Below are 19,703 nucleotides of genomic sequence, written 5' to 3'. Positions count from 1 at the left end.
TGCATATGATCTGGGACATCATTAATATACTATCAAGCATCACATTATCTCGTACATCGGTAAGAGCATCTATAATTATCTCGAGCTGGTAACTGCAAATTCAGAGGAGAACCCAAATAAAGGCGCTCTGTCTTTCTTTCTCTCTCTCTCTCTCTCAAACAAAAATGCTAATTCCATGGCTAGCACACAAGAAAACAAATCTAAGAGCTCAACCTAAAAACCAAATCCCATTTAGCAATAAACTGCAGCAGTGTTTTCACTCTGGTCGCTTGTAATCCAATCTTGAATGAAAAACAGAATTCCAAACCACTGTTTGTGAGATGGGGGGGGGGGGCGGAGCAAATTCAGAGCTTTCTGAAGGTGTCACAAGAAGCTGCTTTGCTATAAAAAAATCTCAATGCCCATAGAAATAACAGTACTTTAGGAAGTGGTAATGCATTTAGTTGGCTGCAGCAGGCACCAAACCATTTTATCTCTCATTAAGATTTAAGACCAGGAGAAAGGGAAAACGACCCACACGTGAGTGTAGAATAAATTTCTGTAGCAATACAAAAGATGCTATGCAGCAAGCTTCTTCTCATAGGCCTCATCTTAAGGGAAGTGAAAAGGCCTAATAATCCCTCTCTTTCTTCCCTTTCCAAATCAACTTTCTAAGGTGGCATCTTATATGCAAATAATAACATTTTTGCACCAATCTTTCCACCTGCCGCCCACTCCAACAAAAAGATAGTATGGCACAGACAGTGAGACAAATAAACCATTTTACTACCACAACCTTATGCGTGTCTGCTCAGAAGTAAGTCTCTCTCTGTGTTCAATGGATTTTACTCTTAGGTAAGCATAAATAGAATTGCAGCTCAAACCGCTCTTTAGCAGACCTTTTCTTTCAAAACCAAAACTGGTCTCTGAAAGAGAGATTAAAGGATGCATAATCTCTCCTTTGAATAGGCAGCCTGCTGCTGCTAAGACAATGGTACTAGCAAGGAACATTTGAGGCGCAGGATGACAAGGTGCGATGCTGCCAGAAGATGAAACATTTCCAGCAAATGGCAATGCTGCTGGGCTTTTCTAGCAGAATGCCATCTGTACTAGTCAAATTAATTTTACATCCCTGTGGTTTTGACAGATTTGCATGGGAAATGTCACTGTATCATGGTTCGGAATCTCGCTGCTTCTACTTGGATATACAGGTCCGTGGCGTCACATAGCCATTGCTGCCACCAAAAGAAACAGATCTTTTGTACAAATTTGCTCTCCGTGGGTCTTGGGAAAAAAAACAACACTGTAGAGGCATGAAATTTCCAATAGCATAAATATGAAGAAATGAATCATGTATAAGCTATCCTTGCTTAAGCAAAACATTAATGACTTTTTGAGGTCTATTGCCTAGTCTTATAAGGGTGGTACAGGGAACCTCCTTCTAGAATTATTGCCTTTTTCTCATCTTGAGTCTCCAAATGCAAACAATGAAAAACTGTAGGGTTCTCACCTAAACATTTGTTGATGCTTTTAAGTCATTCCAAAATCCATTCGACCAGAAGGACTTGGATGTAAGCCCACTGAGGTGCACTAAACTGGATTGGACGATGGTGGTTAAGCACTTCTGCATAATTGGGGTGTGGATCAAGTTGAATCATATGAATATGAAATGGGCAAGGGTGTTTTATTTTTTCTAAGCAGCCATGTTTCACATTCCATGAGCTCTGTTAGATAATTTTGCAGAAGAAGAATAAATTTACAGCCTAATCCTATTGGGCTTTAATGCTGGTGGAACACATGTGCCAGCAATTTTGAGTGCAGATCCAAGTAAACCACTCTCTTTGGGTAATGATCCCCCTTACTCAGAGGAGACCTCCATGACTGCCTCCTAGGCAGGATGCAGTGGTAGCCGTTCTGGCACTGCTGCATCAGTGGGGGGAGGAGACAGAACCATAGGATTTGGCTGTTAATTAAGTATAAGGTGCAGGGGTGGCTAAGGATGAGGTGACATCATGTGGTGAACTGTGGAACATTTCTCCCTCTTTATAGTCCTTTAAACAAAACACTTTAGGACAAGTGTTCCAGTGCATTCCACACTTCCTGTTTTATTTTGGGTGCAATCCTAATCCACTTTCCAACACCAACATAAGGGCAATGCAGCTTCTAGGTAAGGAAACAAACATTCTCTTGCCTTGAGGAGGCCTCTGTGAGTGCCCCCCAACTGCAGGATGCAGCATATGTCCCATTGGCACAGTTATGCTAGTGCTGGAAAGTGGGTTAGGATTAGGACCTTTATGGGATTGCGAAGGAGAAAGGTAAGGGACTAGGAGGTAGGCTAGCTGCCTTCTGCATTGTGGATGGGAGAGAGTGTGGTGGAGGTGGTGGATCACCTTCTGTTGCCCCTGTTAGATGTGGTGTCTGTTGCAAAACGGCAATAGTTACCAAGGTCAGCCTTCAAAAGACAAACACTGCAGCATCATTGGCCTCTAAAATATCTACAGTGCTAAATTATTTCTCCACTGTATTTGTTTCAGAATTCGTGATGTCCAAAGGTACACTCTAGCATTTCCCAAGTATCTGAGCATGTTCAATGGAAAAGCATCTTTCTTGGAATTATAATATTGATATGGCTGGCAAAGTTTGGGCTAGAATGCAGTATGATTACATTATCTTTTAGAACTGCATCTCATTCTGTGTTTAAAAGACATGGCACACTGTACTGTAACAAGTCACATTAGAATCTAAACAGATATGATGTAATGCAAGAGCTACAATCTAAGTAACAGCCTTACAGCCCAATCCTGAGTTGCCCGGAGCACCCAGGCTCCGTGGCTCCGAAAAGGGCTGCCGCCGAATCCTGCACCTCCTGTGATACCACGGGAGGCTCCTCCGGAGAAGGGGACGTTTGTCCCCTTCCCTGGAGTAAGGTAAACAGCCCCACAATGGGGCTACTCACTTTACCACCGACCAAAAGGTGGGCGGTAGAGTGAAGGTGCTTGTGTAGGGCACGCAGACATCCATAAGCACCCTGGATCCTGCGGAGCTCAGCCCCGCGGATCCTCTTCCCGCCCACCCCTCCGGCACACCTCCTCCCTGCCCCCACTGGCCTCCCCCCTCCCTGGAACGCCTCCTCCACGCCCCGCCCCCACCTGCCGTTCCGCAGCTCAGTGGTCTGGGAGACTGCTGAGCTGCAGAACCTGGGCGACTGCCCCGTGCTAGCCCAGCACTAGCCGGCCCTGGGCTAGCACTAGTGTGAGCCCCGCAAACGTGCCTTATGGCACATTTGTGACTGTGGTCAGCGGCGCGGAGCCATTCCGACGACCACAGGATTGGGCTCTTAGACAGAAGGTAAAAACAGCTTTGGTAGACTTTTCTCAGCAATGTTTTACCAAGTCTCCTTACATCTCTTTCAATTTTTCAAGTCAGTTTTTGCCTTTTATATACCTTAAAATATATGACACTAAGATTTGGTTCATTAAGACAAGTTATATGTTTTTTTCCACTAGATTTATCACCATGAACTCTGTGACTGAAATCCCAGTTCATGGAAGTAAGAAAAGAATAAATAAAAATTTTAAAATGTTAAATTAACATAGTGGCTTGATGGGAAACTTTGAGCCACCAGAGGAAATTGTGTGTGTTTCAGTTACAAGCTCTGCTGTTCCAAGAGAGCGAGAATAAGGACTGTGATGCTCAAAGTGACCTGACTTTATCCTGTCATCTGCAAACATCTCTTTTACATAATGCTGGAGTATTTTCTAAGAGCAAATGGAGGTTTATAATAACAAGTGTCAAGATGAGAAAAAAAAAGATACCTTACACTGGACCAAATTGTATTCATGACAATATGTTAGCGTCTGAGCTATGCAAGATTGGGCTGCGCTATGGAGTATTATGCAACTGCAGAAGACATTTCGGCTGTTGCAATATGGCTGACAATAGAATGCAGAGTGCTGAGTTGGTGGCCATTGTGAGAGTGCTGCTAAAAGAGGTGGCAGCTCTCCACATCTGTTGCCAGACCCATCTGCAGACGATGGAGCAGGTAAGGCTGGAGGGGACGGGGAGGGGCCAAAACAGGATAAGGGGGGAGGAACAGGGAGCAAGGAGGCTGTGGGAGGGGGTCAATCTTTCAGTGATGACACGCGCCAGATCCTAGCCCCTCATTTTGCAGTCTCCCCTTCCCCTTTCTTGTCAGACTTGCACCAGCTAAAGATTGGCACAGGTTCATGGAGACCCATTGTGGAACAGGAAGCTTATGGAGGGGTAAGTGGATTTAAATCCCCTTTTCCTTCTGAAGCCTCCTGATCTGAAGTCCCCACTGGATATAGTGTGCTCCTTTTTGGTGTGGCTACACCGGGGGGACGGACGGACTGGATTGGTCTCTTAGATTACAAGCCAATGCTTGTCTCCTCTGAAGTAAGGCCCCTTGCCTCTGTGACACTTACTCTCAGGAAATTGTACACAGGATTGCAATAGTAGCTTTCTGTAATTCTAGACATAAAACAATTCTGGTATGCCCTGAGACCATAACAAGGTCAACTGGCACAGTATCAAAAATATGAATTGTTAGCATTTATGGTGCCATAAGGGGTGCTGATATTAACAGAATAGAACTGAATGAACTTTATTTAGGAAGGATGCAGCTGTAATGCCAGAGATGTGATATTGCAACTACTTGAAGTCAATGACAGTGTTTCCACTTACTTCAGTTGGCAAAGATGTGGCTAAAGCCTGGCCCTAAATCCTGATAGAGAAAATCCCTGGGTTGTTTATAGCAGCCATTTAAGCCTGTGGCATCTCTTGGAGTGATTTCAGTGCAAGCAGGTTCAGCATTCACTTTTGCTTTTCTGTGTTAGCAACTGATAAAAGTAAACTGCAATCTGGGAGAATTCGCAGAAGACAACATTGAGAAACTGACCTTATTGAAATCTGACTGAGGATAATGCACAAGCAATTTATGCAGTCAAAATTATCATTAAGCTAAAGAAACATTTAAAGCAAGACTTCAGCAGAGTCCAAGGAACTTCATTTCAGTAATTTGCACAGCTTCCTTTTTCAGAAAGTAAATACTGATCAAAGTGGTGTCCCAAGTGACAAAATGTCAGATATCCTTTAAAAGCAGGATTTATGAAATTCCATCTCGCAAAAAGTGGTAGAACATATTTAAAAATGAGAAGGAAAAGGATGAAAATTGAGGTATCCCAATATTGTATTTGAAGAGTCAAAAATTATTTTATTACAAATATCCAGTTGTTAAAAGTATACATAATGACATATAGATTCAGTTGTCAGGAATAAATACAAACTTTAAGAATAATAATAAAAGTTTTAAGGAAGTTCATAGGTATGTTGATAGTATCCTCACACCAGCAAAAATATTTTCCCACCTTTATATGTGACTTATCAAAAGCTGATATGCTGGTGTGTGTAAACAGATAATACTACTGACATACCTGTGATTGTTTTAAATTTGTACTACAGTTGGTGCCTCGGTATCCATTCTTGGACCCTCCATAGATACTGAAAACCGCAGATAACCAAGCCTGTGGTTTCAGCGCCTTTAAACCCTCTGACGGCGACCTCCAGTGGCCTTTCTGAAGCCCACAGAGGCCACACATGACCACCTGCAACCTCTGCAGGCTTCAGAATGGACATTATGGGGGGGGGAAACACAAAAGAACCCCCTACAACTTCCGGTTCCCCTTGGGAAACCTGAAGTGATATCTTAATACCTTAAAAGGCATTAATACGTCACTTCTGTTTTTCCTAAGAATACCAGAGGATTTCAGAAGGCTCAGGTTGGGCCAAATCTGGCTCAACACAGGTCTGGGGGACCTGCACTGAGCCAGATCCATGGATATAAAATCCGCAGATAAACAGGCACAACCTGTATATACTGACAGATGAGACCTGTACATTTTATGAATTTAAAACAACTGAATGTTTGTAACAAATAACTACTCTTTGATACTACACCTTGAACACAGTATAGTTCGCCTGCAAATTATGCACAATAGACTCGCATGAATTCAAGTATATTCATTTGGCCTGCCCCCACCCCTGCGAAGACAGAGAAAAACAGTAATTTAAATAGTGCAGGCAACTCTGCTGGCCATTCCATTTCCTCTGTTTATGCCCTGGAATGAATCTGTAAGGGAGGATGATGATGCTCTTCCCTTAGTTGCTGTGTGTCTCCTGTACTACACTTATAGTTCTTAAAGGGACAGTACGAGGGAGTTTTGACGAGAGATTTTAGCTTCACGTGCTGACCTTGGAATGTAACCCTTGTGTAAGATGCAGGCCAACTGTATATCATTTTGGCTGTTAGGTACTATTTCCAAAATTAATCCTTTGGGAAAGCAACATAAGGCAAAATTACAAATCAGATCTACAGAATGCATGGGTTCCAATTAGTACATGCTGTAAGTGTTAATAAAGGTTTCTCATGAAAACAAGACAGGTTTGACTAAGGTGTATATGTTATATGGCACAATAATCATATAGGCAATGTATGTGCTATATGACACAAGAATCCCAAGCCATATGTCATTAGATTACATGTGTGAAACTCAATATTGATAGGCATGGCATTTTGCCACACACAAACCTATTGCTGCTCTGAAATATTGAGAAATCTACCAATAGGGCTAAATTCAAAGGTCAACATAGTATACCCATTGCATAAATCCTAATCTTCAGATTTAAGTAGTCTGTAGCATTTATGTTTGACTTTTGCAAAGGGACAGAGGTTTGCAAAGACGAGAGAGGGGCAGTATTTTCCTTCAGTATTTTCAATGCATAACTTTATAGGTTTCAGAACAGGTCTCTTTCCTATATATATTTTTAAATTAAGCAATTGATTCCTGAAATGTTAAATGAAAATGCTCTTGACCAAGGAGTTTAAATATTTGCTAGTAACAGTTCTTTTTGATGAGAGATGAAGTTGCATTTGGAACTTGAAATAGGCTGCAGAGGTCTCCCATTCTGTAGGGTAAACTTGGATCAAGTTCACCGTCTAACGAATGTTTGGTGGTTGTTGTGAAATGACTTGCTAGCATCATTTCCAGTACTCCATGTTCTTTTTCAGCACAGTCAATGCAGATAATAAATGAAATCATAATTGTTAACATATAAAAGCAGGACTCAAATGAAGATAAAGACTTGGCTATCGGAAAGTGGCAAGATGTTCATTAAAAATATCCAACCCTCTATGTTCATCTTGAGGAAGCTGCTGTTTCAATCACCAAAAATAACAGGAAAGAAAAGATCAAACAAGTCTGTGACATTTATAATCTGTATATTTTTCTTTGCAGTGTCGAATGCATTTATCATCTTGTGCACCCTGACAAATATTCTTTAGTGAAGCAGCCCTTCCATGTGATCACTATTAATATGAAATGATAAAAGAAATGTATTACCCTCAGCACACACCTCTGAAGATTCAATGTTGGACCTCAGAATTAGTTCAGAAGTTCCATACCCAGGTTTTTCCTAAATGAAATGGATAGAGTTCTGCCTTTCTCCAGGTGCTCCACAGTCTTTGTGGATTTCTAATGAATCTACTTACTACTGCTTTACATGACCACATTCATCTCGCAATCCCACCAACTTCTCCAACCTTCAGTCCAATATTTCAAATAAACTAGTTTGAATAAAAAGATAAATATGATGTGCTTCTCCTTGCTGAGTGCATTGACTTAAGGCATAGGCACAAGTCTCCCTCTTTGAACAGAGATGGTGTATAGTTCTGTGTCCCAATACAATTGTTATCCTGGGTGACCCCTTTGCATTGAAGTGTCAGCTCAAGGAATATTAATGAAAGGAGCCTTTCAAATAGCAAATGCTTTGAAGTCCTAAGAGTGTCTCTAAATGTCACATGGAGCTACTCATTTCATTGTCCCCCAAAAGTGCACTTTACTGGTGTCTTCAAGCTTGCTGGATCATCAGCCTGAAGCACTAAGTACAATTCGATTAGAAATGGCTTAATCAGAACATCACTGAAATCAGTGGGTGTGCCTTCCAATTAATTTCAAGAGTTTAGCAATCAAGTTCTTGGTGCTGTCTAGCCCACAATGCAATCCAAGAAAATGGCTTGAAAGAATAAGTAAATTCTGTCTCAGTATTTCAACAGCTCAAGCCTGTGTCTGTCTTCTCAGAAATAAGCCCCACTGCATTCAGTGGGACTTACTCCCATGTAACAGTGTATACGATTGCAGCCCAGGGTTGCTATAAATGTAATCAATTTTTATTTATCCTCAGGCTTGTGAGCAGGTTGTAGCAGTTTTGCATGGTTCGCACAAAATATAAAAATGCTAGATAGAGTCATTTCTGCAACTCATTTTTTTTTAAAAATCTTGCACCTCCCTCATGACATGACATGTTTTTGCTGTTATCTTCTTCCACTTGACTCTTGTAGGGAAAGAAGAATCCTGTGGCATCTTCCAGACTAACAAATGTACAGTGATGTAAGTTTTTTTGCCATAAATATTACGTTAGTTTTTCAGTACCACATAATTCTTTATTGCATTTGCTACAAAAAAATGGCCATGCTTCTGGCATTTCTGTAAAGAAGAGCGTCTGGGTCTCAGTTTTGAAGGGAACTAATGCATTGCTTTTCAGTGAACTGATTGCATCATAAATGATGCAAAACAATGTTGCTTAATCATAAGCATCTCTGATATTTGCAGTGTCCAAAATAGTGACATTCAGCTTCTTCTAGATAATAAGCTAGATAGGGAATTTACTTGTTCAAATCCAACCCCACTTTTCTAACTCTGCTTTACTGTCCATTACGCATGCAAAATTCCATAAAATGTGTGTCATTTCCCTCCCGCCCAATTTCCTCAGCATTCTTTTTTAATAAAAATGCATTTTTGGAAACCGGAGCCTTTAATGCTGACTGCAAAGTGTGACTCAGACACCTGTTGGTTATGGGCTTTCAATATTTTTGGATGTATAGTAACTTGCTTATCAAGCTGTTGCCTTTTGCTCCTACACATTTTTTTTTCTTTTTTTGGGTGGTAAGTAAATGCCATGCTACATTTGCACAGCCTATCCCCTGGTCATCTATACCACAGATAATAATGATCTAGCTGCTCTGAATGTCTGAGAGGGAGATAAAGTGGGGTATAAATCTGTAAATAAATAAAGAACACAACATGCAGTTTAATGTGGTGAATGTTCACAGCACAATAATAATCAGAGATGCTTATCTTATTATGCTGTCTTCAACTCAGCAATTCACTCTTTGCTTTGAGGAGATGGTAAATAGTAAGGGATCTTATTTATATACACCTAACCATGGTTCTGAAAGTGCAACCTAAGGAGGGTTGTCAGTAGTTAAGCCAAGTGGATGTCCTATTGTTTTAACATTTCTCAGCCCATGGGCTAGGAGGTGAGATCCAAATACCAACTTGTCCTCTCCCAGTGCATCCCAGTTGATAGTGATGATAATCAAAAGGGAAATTTATTTTTTATTGGCTTTTGTTTCCCAGTAGTTACAGTCATTGGTACGCTGCCAGTAGTATAGAACTTCCTTGCCTTTGATATTTTACCTTCGAGCTTGGGCTGAGGATGATTGCTAAAAGCTGACTGCTCTTTCTTTGGCCTTTATCTTAGGATTGCTTCACCCATGGCATTTTTCCTACACAAGTGTACACAGCAAAAAAAAAAAAAAAAAAAAGACAACATGGGCACACTATTCATCATGTGTGAATATCACACACAAAGCTATTTTAGTGGGTGCATGTACCGGGGAACGTCCATTGCCAGAGAGTTCCTAGTGCATGCATGTGTAACAAAACAGACATGGATGCAATCTCATCTCATGACATGCTTTCTCATGTAGGTAAAATGTGATGCGTGAGCTGGCCTTTCACTACATTTGAGAGGCTCAAAAGTATTTTCGTGACTTATGGAATGCTTGTTATGACACAGCTTGAGAACTCCTGGGAGGATCTGGATCCAATTTGCACATAGTTTCCAAATTTTGATGTGGGAGCAATGAATGCTACACAAAGAGGGTCACCCTGGGATTTCTTGTACTGAAACCTCATTTTACACAAAGGATATATATATATATATTTTAATATCTATATATATCTATATATATATTTATATATTCACACGCACACGCACACGCACACACACAAAAGTCTTTGATAGGCTTTCTGTGTTCTAGTAAAAAGAGTTGGCAGCTGCTATCTGGGAGGCCAAGAAAGGCCGTTGTGCTGCCAGCAATGTCTGCTGCAAGAGTCTCTCTCAAAGGCAGACACTCTTGTTTATCTGGCAGGTGGAACTAGATCCTGCCTGAGACAGGAACAATCTCCCATTCGGACACACACACAGCTCGTAGATTTTTTGCCTGGATCCGGTGGAAGAGTAGGATCCCTGAGGCAATCTAGGTAGTTTGATATTTGCAGCCTCCAACGTTATCTGAAGAGGAAGAGAGAAAAGGAATTAGGAGCAAGAGGTCGTTTTGGGTTTTAAGATCTCTGAGACTTTTAACCTTCACTTTGGACTCTACGTTTGCACTGAACCAATACAAACGAACAAAAAATGGTGTTTCTGCTTCTATTTACGTAGCGGAACACCAGCTGTCTTGCGGTATAATCCTGTTTATCAAAACACTTCTGCATTACATACAAAACTTGCCTGATATGCAAGATTTCTCCACACAAATCCAGCATTCTCATGTGCATGTGCACATACATGAATTGGCACACTGGAAAATAAGGTACACTGTATCTTAGACATGCTATACATATCAGTGTAGCATTATTGCAACATCCCAGCTGAGCCTCTTCTGATCCTAACAACAGTGGCAGAGTATTTTTCCGTCTGTGAATATGCAGGGCTGCTCTCAAGCTAATTTTCTGCCCCAGGCAAAATTGACTTTTTTTTTTGCCTTTCCCCCCATTGTGCAAGTATGCTGGCCACACAAGCTCAACATCCCACAAAAACCAGAAGTGGGCTATCTGAGCTATTTGCTGGAGCACGGAAGTCTGCAGAGGGGGCTGTGAGCCTTCAGGACCCTCCCAGAGGCCAGTGCAACACCTCCCCCCGTAAGTTTAAAATGTCCTTGCTCCAGGTGGTGCCACAATCGTGTTGCGACTCCCGCCCCAGCCTTGCAATTACTTACCGTGGTACCAAAAATCTAAGTAGGACTAAGTAATTAAGTAAGTAAGTAAGTAAATCACTCTGTCTTCTCTTTTCTGGCCACCCAGCAAGAAGGCCGCAGCCAAGAAGGAGGTGGCGCCCCCCTGCCGCTCTTTTCTCTTACCATGCGTGCTCCCAGCATGATCTGCCCATCCTGTTTCTTTCAACAGGGCTGGCATGAGCAAGTGGGATGAGGCAGCCATGGACGGAGGACCTCAAGATAAGAGGGAGGAACTCCAGATAGTTGTGCTTCCTCCACTTTCCTCTCTTTACCCACTTCACAGCATTTCTAAGCAGCTGGGCAGGCAAGGAGAACACAGCAACAGTGTCAGTGTGGCATATTTGTGATGTTGATTTTTTTAAGAAACAAAAATAGGTAGAGCTGGTAAGAGGTGGTGGATCTGCACCAATTCCACTGGGTTTGCCTCTAATCTTGGGCACCAGAGAGTCTCTTGTTACTGACTTATAAAATGAGGATTAGAACATCTTCCTTTTTTACTGCCAGAAGACTGGCTGAGCATGCTGAATTGTTAAATATTGTTCAATTTAAATTATACTGCAATAAAAATATTCTAAAAGTACTTTACTTAAATAGTTGAGAGTTACATAATGACCATAAGGACCTTAATGAATCATGACCCAAGATGTTTAACTCTGGGACAATGGTTGGGTCATATCTTCATATTCTTAGCACTGTCAATGTTTTAAAGGCTGGCATTTGCCTTCTGTCCAAAGAGACAAGTGGTACCCAGCTTTACAGATCAATACAGGTTAGTTACGCTCTCCACATTGCAAAAATGCATGATATAAGATTTAATTATGCCAGTCAAGTAAATCTCTGTTTAAAGTGACAAGGGAAAAGAGAATTTAGTAGTTCTGCATATTTTACAGCTGCATAAATCTTTCATACAACCAATGCTATTATCCTAGCTTTTTAAAACTAATGAATTATCTTGCCACTTTTTACAAAGGGAGTGTAGTTTGCATACAATGAGTGCCATCATTTCTAGCATTCTGACTTAGTTCTTCCATTATTTTTTAGCTGCAGTGCTAAATGGAATTGCTAAGTGATCATCACCACCATATTTTTTTAAATCTTTTTACTATCTCCTATCTGAAGATAGTAGGTACTGCAGAACAATTAAAAACCACAAAGCCCTGCATGGTTTGACTTGAATTTCTACTTACTTCTCCATCTTTGGATTCCAGCTTGAGCTCCGACCTACATGTAGCTTCTAGGTTGCCAGCTTCTGCATTAATTTCAACTCCCTTGGGAGCTTCCATTATCAAAGACCTTGTGGGAGACTCGAGTCTGTAACATCAAGAGGAGGTTGGGTCACTTGCAGTGTTGTTTTTCCCCCCGCCTTTAAACTTGTTCGTGATTTAAGATTTAAGTGCACTGCTTGATCAGACACTATTAAGGCCTGTGCTTAGCCCACTGAAGTCCATGGAAAGACTGTTATTCAGTCTGACGTGGTAGCATTTAACAGCAATCCTCATGATCACTCATCTCTTAGACTGAACCACATCCCTACAGAGCATACACCTGTCCTTTTAATCCACTCTCATGCCAGGTTTTGTATCAGGTTGTATCTCCATGCTATGTACTCATGTTGGTACTTTATAAGAGGGCAGATTGGAAGCATGACTGCCAATTTACAGCAGAGTAGAAAACTACAACATGTGATAATGTCATCACTTAATTTTTTGGAAGGCATAGCCTATTTGCCAGTTAATGACATACAACTGCACTCCAGTTGTGTTTACATCAGAGTTATCAAAAACACAGGCTAACAACTAAGAACCTGAAAAGAAAGTGTGTGTGTGCATCAAAGCTGAGTCTAAGTCTGAACCATGGAACTAAACAGAACATCACTGCCTTCTTAGAATGTGTATATTCAAATCTGCAATGTAATCTCTATGGGTTCTTTTTCCTGATTTGAAGTCATAACGCACAACAGAAGCATTCACCTTCTCTTCATGTCACACTCCCCTTCTGTGACTAGGTTTTTTCCAAGGGCCACTCTGGGGCTTGTTTTATAGCCTGCCATTTTATCTCTAAAAATATCTTCAGCAGTGAAGATGATAAAAGGAAGCAACAAGGAAGCAGTCCTCAAAGAATGAAAACTGAGTTGCCAGCTTATCTCCAAAGACTGGGAAGATGCAGGGAGTGAGAGGTGAGTCTGGTTACCACTCACTTTCCCTGGCAAAAAGGAAGCGGATTGTCACCTCCTGAATTAAACTTTGCTATCTCTCACTTTCTCTTGCTTTATCTTTGGGTACAAAATAATCAGAATGGAACTAAAAAGGGTGTTCCTCTGAATTCGGCTCTGGGGAAGCATCAGCTGTGCTGCGGTAATTTGGGGAAAGCTTTGAGTAACCCAAAGGAATTTGCTCAAGGTATTACTCAGTGACAAACACAGCAATAACTTGTACTCAGATCAAGCCCATACTGCTTGGTTACAAAAATACAATGGAGGCTTTGTTCATAGCATTTTTAGTAACCTTTATAAGAATATTTGGTCTTTCACTGTGGTCTTGCTCCAGACTTCTCCGTGATCAAACTTGTAAGCAGGCTCCTGGACTATATAAGATAATGAAATTATTCTGGTGAATTCCAGGCGTGTAGTAAGCCAACTGTCTTCCTCCTGATTTATTGTGATAATTGCAATTTTTGGTGATGCCTTGGCTGTCTCAGTCCATTTGCACAACTGTGAATCTTGTCTCTCTTCTGCCACAGCCAAAATAAATCACAAGAATGCAGTTTGTATGAATATAAGCAGAGAAGACAAGACTGAGTTTGTCTGAAGTAGCACCAGTCAATTCCTACTTTCCAGTCAAATAGGTTCCCGCTCTTAAAAAAGGCCAACACAACAACAAAAAGAGCAAGAGGGAACTCATTATCAAAGAAGCAAGTTAGTAGAAAGACTCTCACCTGTCAATACATGGGTAACTCTAGTTATATAAGCTCGCTCTTTCAGTATCCTACATTTTTAAAACTAATGATAGGACGATAGCTTTCACATATTTTAACAGATAATTACTACTCAAGAGTAAGTTACTCCTTTCTAATATAATGTACATACTTACAAACAGAATAACTTTAATCATCAGGATATAAGTCAGGCATACAGATCATCATCAGGATACAGTCAGGCATACAGATATGCCTAACTGAATATGACACATAAATCAGTCACACGTTTTCGGTAATTTTTGGATAAACCCTGTGGTGAAAGTGAAGAGGAACAATGGAGAGCAAAACAAGCATGGGACACAATGGTTAATGGTGGCTCTTTCTGTCACTCTACTTCTTCTGCTGGTCAGACTGGGAAAAGCAACGGCTTTTGCTTTGTGTGTGTGTTTCAGGGATTTTTTATCACAAGTCCTCAGAAAACAGAAACAGCACTCAGAAAGATGTTATAAACACACACTGAAAGCTATATAATTTGTTCAACTATAATTGGCTGAATATAGGCTGAATATAACCTATATATAAGAAATACAGGTTCTTCTCGTGACATCCCCCTCCCTCCAAGGACATAATAGGTTGCTAAAAACACTGCCAACCGAAACTTCTACCAATTTCAAAATCAATAACTCTGTAGCTTGAGCAGGCAGTTTGTTTCCTTGAAGACAGCAATGTAGGGTTCATTGCACAACATCTCATAGGAAAAAAAAATCAGTAACAGCAAACCCCACAATTTACAATAGCTGGTATCCTGATTATGTGATGCCTGATTTCTAAATGACTAGCCTGGATTGTGTTGTTTCATAAGAGCCTCAATTGGAAATGAAAATAAAATCATGTGAGCCAGTGGCTCCCATCCACCCCTGCATTTGTCTCAAGGAAACATGGGGCAGACACCGCACTCTTGGCCCAACCATGCTCACATGGCAGCGCCATTTGTGTGAACCATGTCCTCAGCCTGGATGGTGTCAATGTGACCTCTAAGACTGACCAACTGGGGCAGCTCAAAAAAGTAGCATCAGTTTTGAAAATTATGTCACTCACCTGGGCAGCTCCCAGATGGGGACACCAGTTTGTATACATCAGTGGTTCTCACACATTTAGCACTGGGACAGATTCTTTAGAATGAGAATCTATCAGAACCCACTGGAAGTGATGTCATGGCTGGATGTAACATCATCAAGCAGGAAAATTTATTATCATGGTTAAAAGAATATACATAGTAGCTTGTTAAAAGTACGGGTCTATAACATTTCGCCAAATGCAGTCAATACCATGGTAGCATCAAGTCAAATATATTTCAAAAAAAATATTGAAATGAATGGGGACCTACCTGAAATTGGCTCATGACCTACCTTGTGGGTCTCAACCCACAGTTTGAGGAACACTGGTATACATGACTGCTCTGTGTGGTTACTCTGTATTTCTCCTCTTTCTTATTCTCCTAAACAACCTTAAGCTAACAAACTAAAGGGAAATTTGGAATGGCATAGGCAGTGTTGCCCAACCCAGGTGGGCAGCCCAGTCCATCAGTTAAAGAGAGAGTAACTTGTTCTTGTACTCATTCTTGACCGTTTTTAATGGGCTGTGCTAAAGGTACAAGACAACATTCCTATACCTTCCTTCACATTCATCTCCAGGGCACTTCAGCCTTAAAATGAAACAGCCAGCGGCAGCCATGCACCTCTCAACAAAGTGCCTTCACTGAATGAGATGAAAACTTTACTTCTCCCAGTTTGTTTGAAAACCTCCAGAGTAATTTATTGGAGGTCAGCATATCAGTTTGTTCTGTACTTTCAGAGGAATTCATTCACTTGGAGCAGTCATTACTTATCCAGATTTCTAGTTTTCATTTCCTGCATCATACTCAGCCTCATTAATCACTCCAAAACGAGGACAGCAGCTGAGATCATATTTTCCAGAGCGCTCTTACCTCCAGCAGCACAGGCAGTGGTGGTGCTTGCTTTCTCTGCTTTCCTGAGCACTGCTGACATGAACACTTGCGAGTATTGAAAAGCCGCCTGACTTTTGCCATGCGATGGTTTTGAATTGCTTTAGAATTTCAAAGCAAAATTCCAGAGTGCATTGTGAACATGCAACTTTTAATCTTAGTAAAAATGCTGTGAACTTGTTTGCATATCTTGATTTTAAAAAAATAAATCACGGGCTTCAAATATGAAATATTACAAGCCATTAATCCTCCATCAGGAAATAGCAGAGGCTACTATTCACTGTACTAACTAATAGGGATTATTTTAATCTGAACTGATCATCAACTAATGATGTTCTGCCTGGTGGCATACACTTTCAATCTTTGCAGAACTCCTGAACTAAACCTGCATAAGCACTGCTGCAACTGTAAAATAGTATTTTCTTACGGTTCTAATTATTTCTTTTGGTAGTCTTCTCACTCATGATACCTTTGCACATTTGGCTCAAAATTAGCCACCATTATCACCTACGTTTCACCTTAACTGGTAAATAACAATGTCAAACAAAACTAGAGTCAGATCAATTTGCTAGTAACTAACTACTATCTTAGGCTCAGAATGTGATCTTTGCCTTGTTAAAATCAATGAGCTTCCTATTCAGAGTGACATGTTTCTGTGATTCTAATATTTATGTGCTAACTTCCAAAGAACTAATTATTTCCCCAACTCCATTCAACAGAAAATGCAATAATTTTTTACTCATTGATCAGAAGTTAATTAACCAACATGCGTTTTGCTGCACAAAATTACTGTCATTAATGTATTTTCATTGTGATATTTAGGCTTTGCTCTTTGATTACCCTAGAGAGATAAAATATCCCTAATAGGATATTGTTAAAAGTACGGGTCTATAACATTTCCCCAAATGCAGTCACATACCATGGTAGCATCAAGTCAAATATATTTTAAAAAAATATGGAAATGAATGGGGACCCACCTGAAATTGGCTCACGACCTACCTTGTGGGTCTTGACCCACAGTTTGCTTTGCTCTTTGATTACCCTAGAGAGATAAAATATCCCTAATAGGAAATGCATAAAGATCCTCTCGGGGAAGATTGTTGGACTGAGACAAAGAGAGAACATGTAGTGGAAACTCGTGTAGTCCATGTAGTAGAAACTCGTATGTCCAAAGTATGCTAGTATTATGCAATATTACTGCCCAATCGTAGCTCCGCCACACTAGAGCATGCAGCCGTGCCAACCAAGTGTGTGCTGAGTGCTATGGGGGGCAGACAATTGAACAACCTGCACTGAGGTAAGTAAAAAATATTTACTTACCCCCTAGTAGGCTGCCCACTTAGCTAGGGAGTCTCCTCAGACATATGCCAGCCATTTTGCTGGTGTGTTTCTGAGGAGAGAAAAGGGGCAGGGAGGTTTCAACAAAAGGAGGGGATAAGATCTGATGCATGCTGGTGCCACCAAGATCCACCCCCTTCCTAGTAGCATAGCTAGAGCGGTCCAAACGATAAGTAGTGCAGGCTCCTATCCGCAACTGCATCACAGCATACAAAATGGACCTGTGTCAAGTTGTGTTCTCCCTCTCTTCTGCTAAAACTATTTTATTCAACAGCAATGGGCTATGATCTACATTATGAGATAAAATAACACTGTGGAGGTCTCTGATATTGTAAAGGATTATGTGGTTCAACGTGGAACAAATTTTCTCTAGCTTCCAGTTGGATTTTATGAAACTAGGCACAAACCTAATGCTAGTATACTGAACCTATCTTGAATCCTTGGCTGTATCACAAATTTATAATGAAATTTAGGGTTTCCCTAGGAGGTATGAGGGTGTTTGCCCCAATAAAAGGAAAGAAATTAGTCATTAAGGAGGACCTATTGCTCATGAGCTGTATTTTATTCCATAAAAATACAAGCAACTGCTTTGCAAACATACCCTTGATATCATAACTCACAATAAAATATTTATCAGGATTATTTACTGCATGGCACTGACATCAATCTAGTTTTCAATTATGTTCTAATGAAATGCACCAATTACAGTTTGAAAGGTGACATACAATTGTAATCTCATTCAACAGAGATAAATCTTGCTTACACAAGCTTTTTAGCATACTTTCTTCAACAGCATTAATTACAGATATAAACAAAGATGCATTATTATCTTGGTATTCAGTGATAAATCCTGGGGTTTAGCATAACATGCTCTTCTGTTTGACAGTCTTAATCACTATCCACTTCCCAACAAATCCATGTAACATACAGCAAATCCATAACAAAACCCAGGACTCGGATGCAGATTAATTTGGAACTAATTAATTTGGATCGTACCTGGTGCTTGGAAATTTTCTAAAACTCTGTAGCGCAGTGTTTTTCTCAAAGTGTGGGTCGGGACCCACTAGGTGGGTCGTGAACCAATTTCATGTGAGTCCCCATTCATTTCAATATTTTAGTTATAATATATTAGACTTGATGCTACCATGGTAGGTGACTGCATTTAGGGAAATGTTACAGATCTGTACTTTTAACAGGCTACTGTGCATATGCTTTTAACAATGATAGTCAATGAGGCTTACTCCCGGGTAAGTGTGGGTAGGATTGCAGTCTAGGATTGTTAAAAATTTTCCTGCTTGATGATGTCACTTCTGGTCATGAAATCACTTCCAGTGCGTCCTGACAGATTCTCATTCTAAAAAGTGAGTTCCGGTGCTAAACGTTTGAGAACCACTACGTAGAGAAAAGTACGGGGGGGGGAGGCACCTCTCAGCTGTAATCTCTTAAATTCTGATTAATTTGGCCCTTTATGTTAAAGAAGGGATAGAATCCAGCAAAGTAGAGATTGAAGGTGGGTCCGACTCCACCGTAGAATCTCTGTGGGTTAAATTACCAGGCTTGAGCAGCGATGTAATACTGGGGGTGTGCTATCGTCCTCCAGACCAGAAATCTGATGGGGACCTTGAAATGAGGAAACAGATCAGGGAGGTGACAAGGAAGGACAGGGTTGTAATCATGGGGGACTTCAATTATCCTCATATTGACTGGGTCAATTTGTGTTCTGGTCACGATAAGGAAACCGGATTTCTTGACGTGCTAAATGACTGTGGCTTAGATCAGCTAGTTACGGAGCCCACCAGAGGACAGGTGACTCTGGATTTAATTTTGTGCGGTACGCAGGACCTGGTTAGAGATGTAAACGTTACTGAGCCATTGGGGAACAGTGATCATGCTGCGATCCGTTTTGATGTGCACGTTGGGGGAGGAATACCAGGCAAATCTCTAACAAAAACCCTTGACTTCCGACGGGCGGACTTCCCTCAAATGAGGAGGCTGGTTAGAAGGAGGTTGAAAGGGAGGGTAAAAAGAGTCCAGTCTCTCCAGAGTGCATGGAGGCTGCTTAAAACAACAGTAATAGAGGCCCAGCAGAAGTGTATACCGCAAATAAAGAAGGGTTCCACTAAATCCAGGAGAGTGCCTGCATGGCTAACCAGCCAAGTTAGAGAGGCTGTGAAGGGCAAGGAAGCTTCCTTCCGTAAATGGAAGTCTTGCCCTAATGAAGAGAATAAAAAGGAACATAAACTGTGGCAAAAGAAATGTAAGAAGGTGATAGGGGAGGCCAAGCGAGACTATGAGGAATGCATGGCC

At 40.9% G+C, this 19,703-nt stretch overlaps 1 protein-coding gene across 4 annotated transcripts in view; it reads right to left on the bottom strand.

Moving 5' to 3' along the window:
• Nucleotides 1–5,170: 5,170 nt before the first annotated feature.
• Nucleotides 5,171–19,703, bottom strand: part of SGCD (sarcoglycan delta) — a 236,451-nt gene continuing 221,918 nt past the window's right edge. For all 4 annotated transcript variants that reach the window (XM_066614273.1, XM_066614272.1, XM_066614276.1 and 1 more), the window contains exons 7-8: nt 12,325–12,448; nt 5,171–10,413 (exon numbers count right to left, since the gene is read on the bottom strand). In XM_066614273.1, the coding sequence (XP_066470370.1) occupies nt 10,240–10,413; nt 12,325–12,448 (298 nt within the window). In that variant the 3' untranslated portion in view covers nt 5,171–10,239. The remainder of the gene's footprint in view (nt 10,414–12,324; nt 12,449–19,703) is intronic.

This window comes from Tiliqua scincoides, chromosome 2 (genome assembly GCF_035046505.1).
Source record: "Tiliqua scincoides isolate rTilSci1 chromosome 2, rTilSci1.hap2, whole genome shotgun sequence".
NCBI classification, from domain to species: Eukaryota; Metazoa; Chordata; class Lepidosauria; order Squamata; family Scincidae; genus Tiliqua; species Tiliqua scincoides.
The sequence above is the reverse complement of the archived record's forward strand: the minus strand, read 5'-3'. Positions and strand labels throughout refer to the sequence as shown.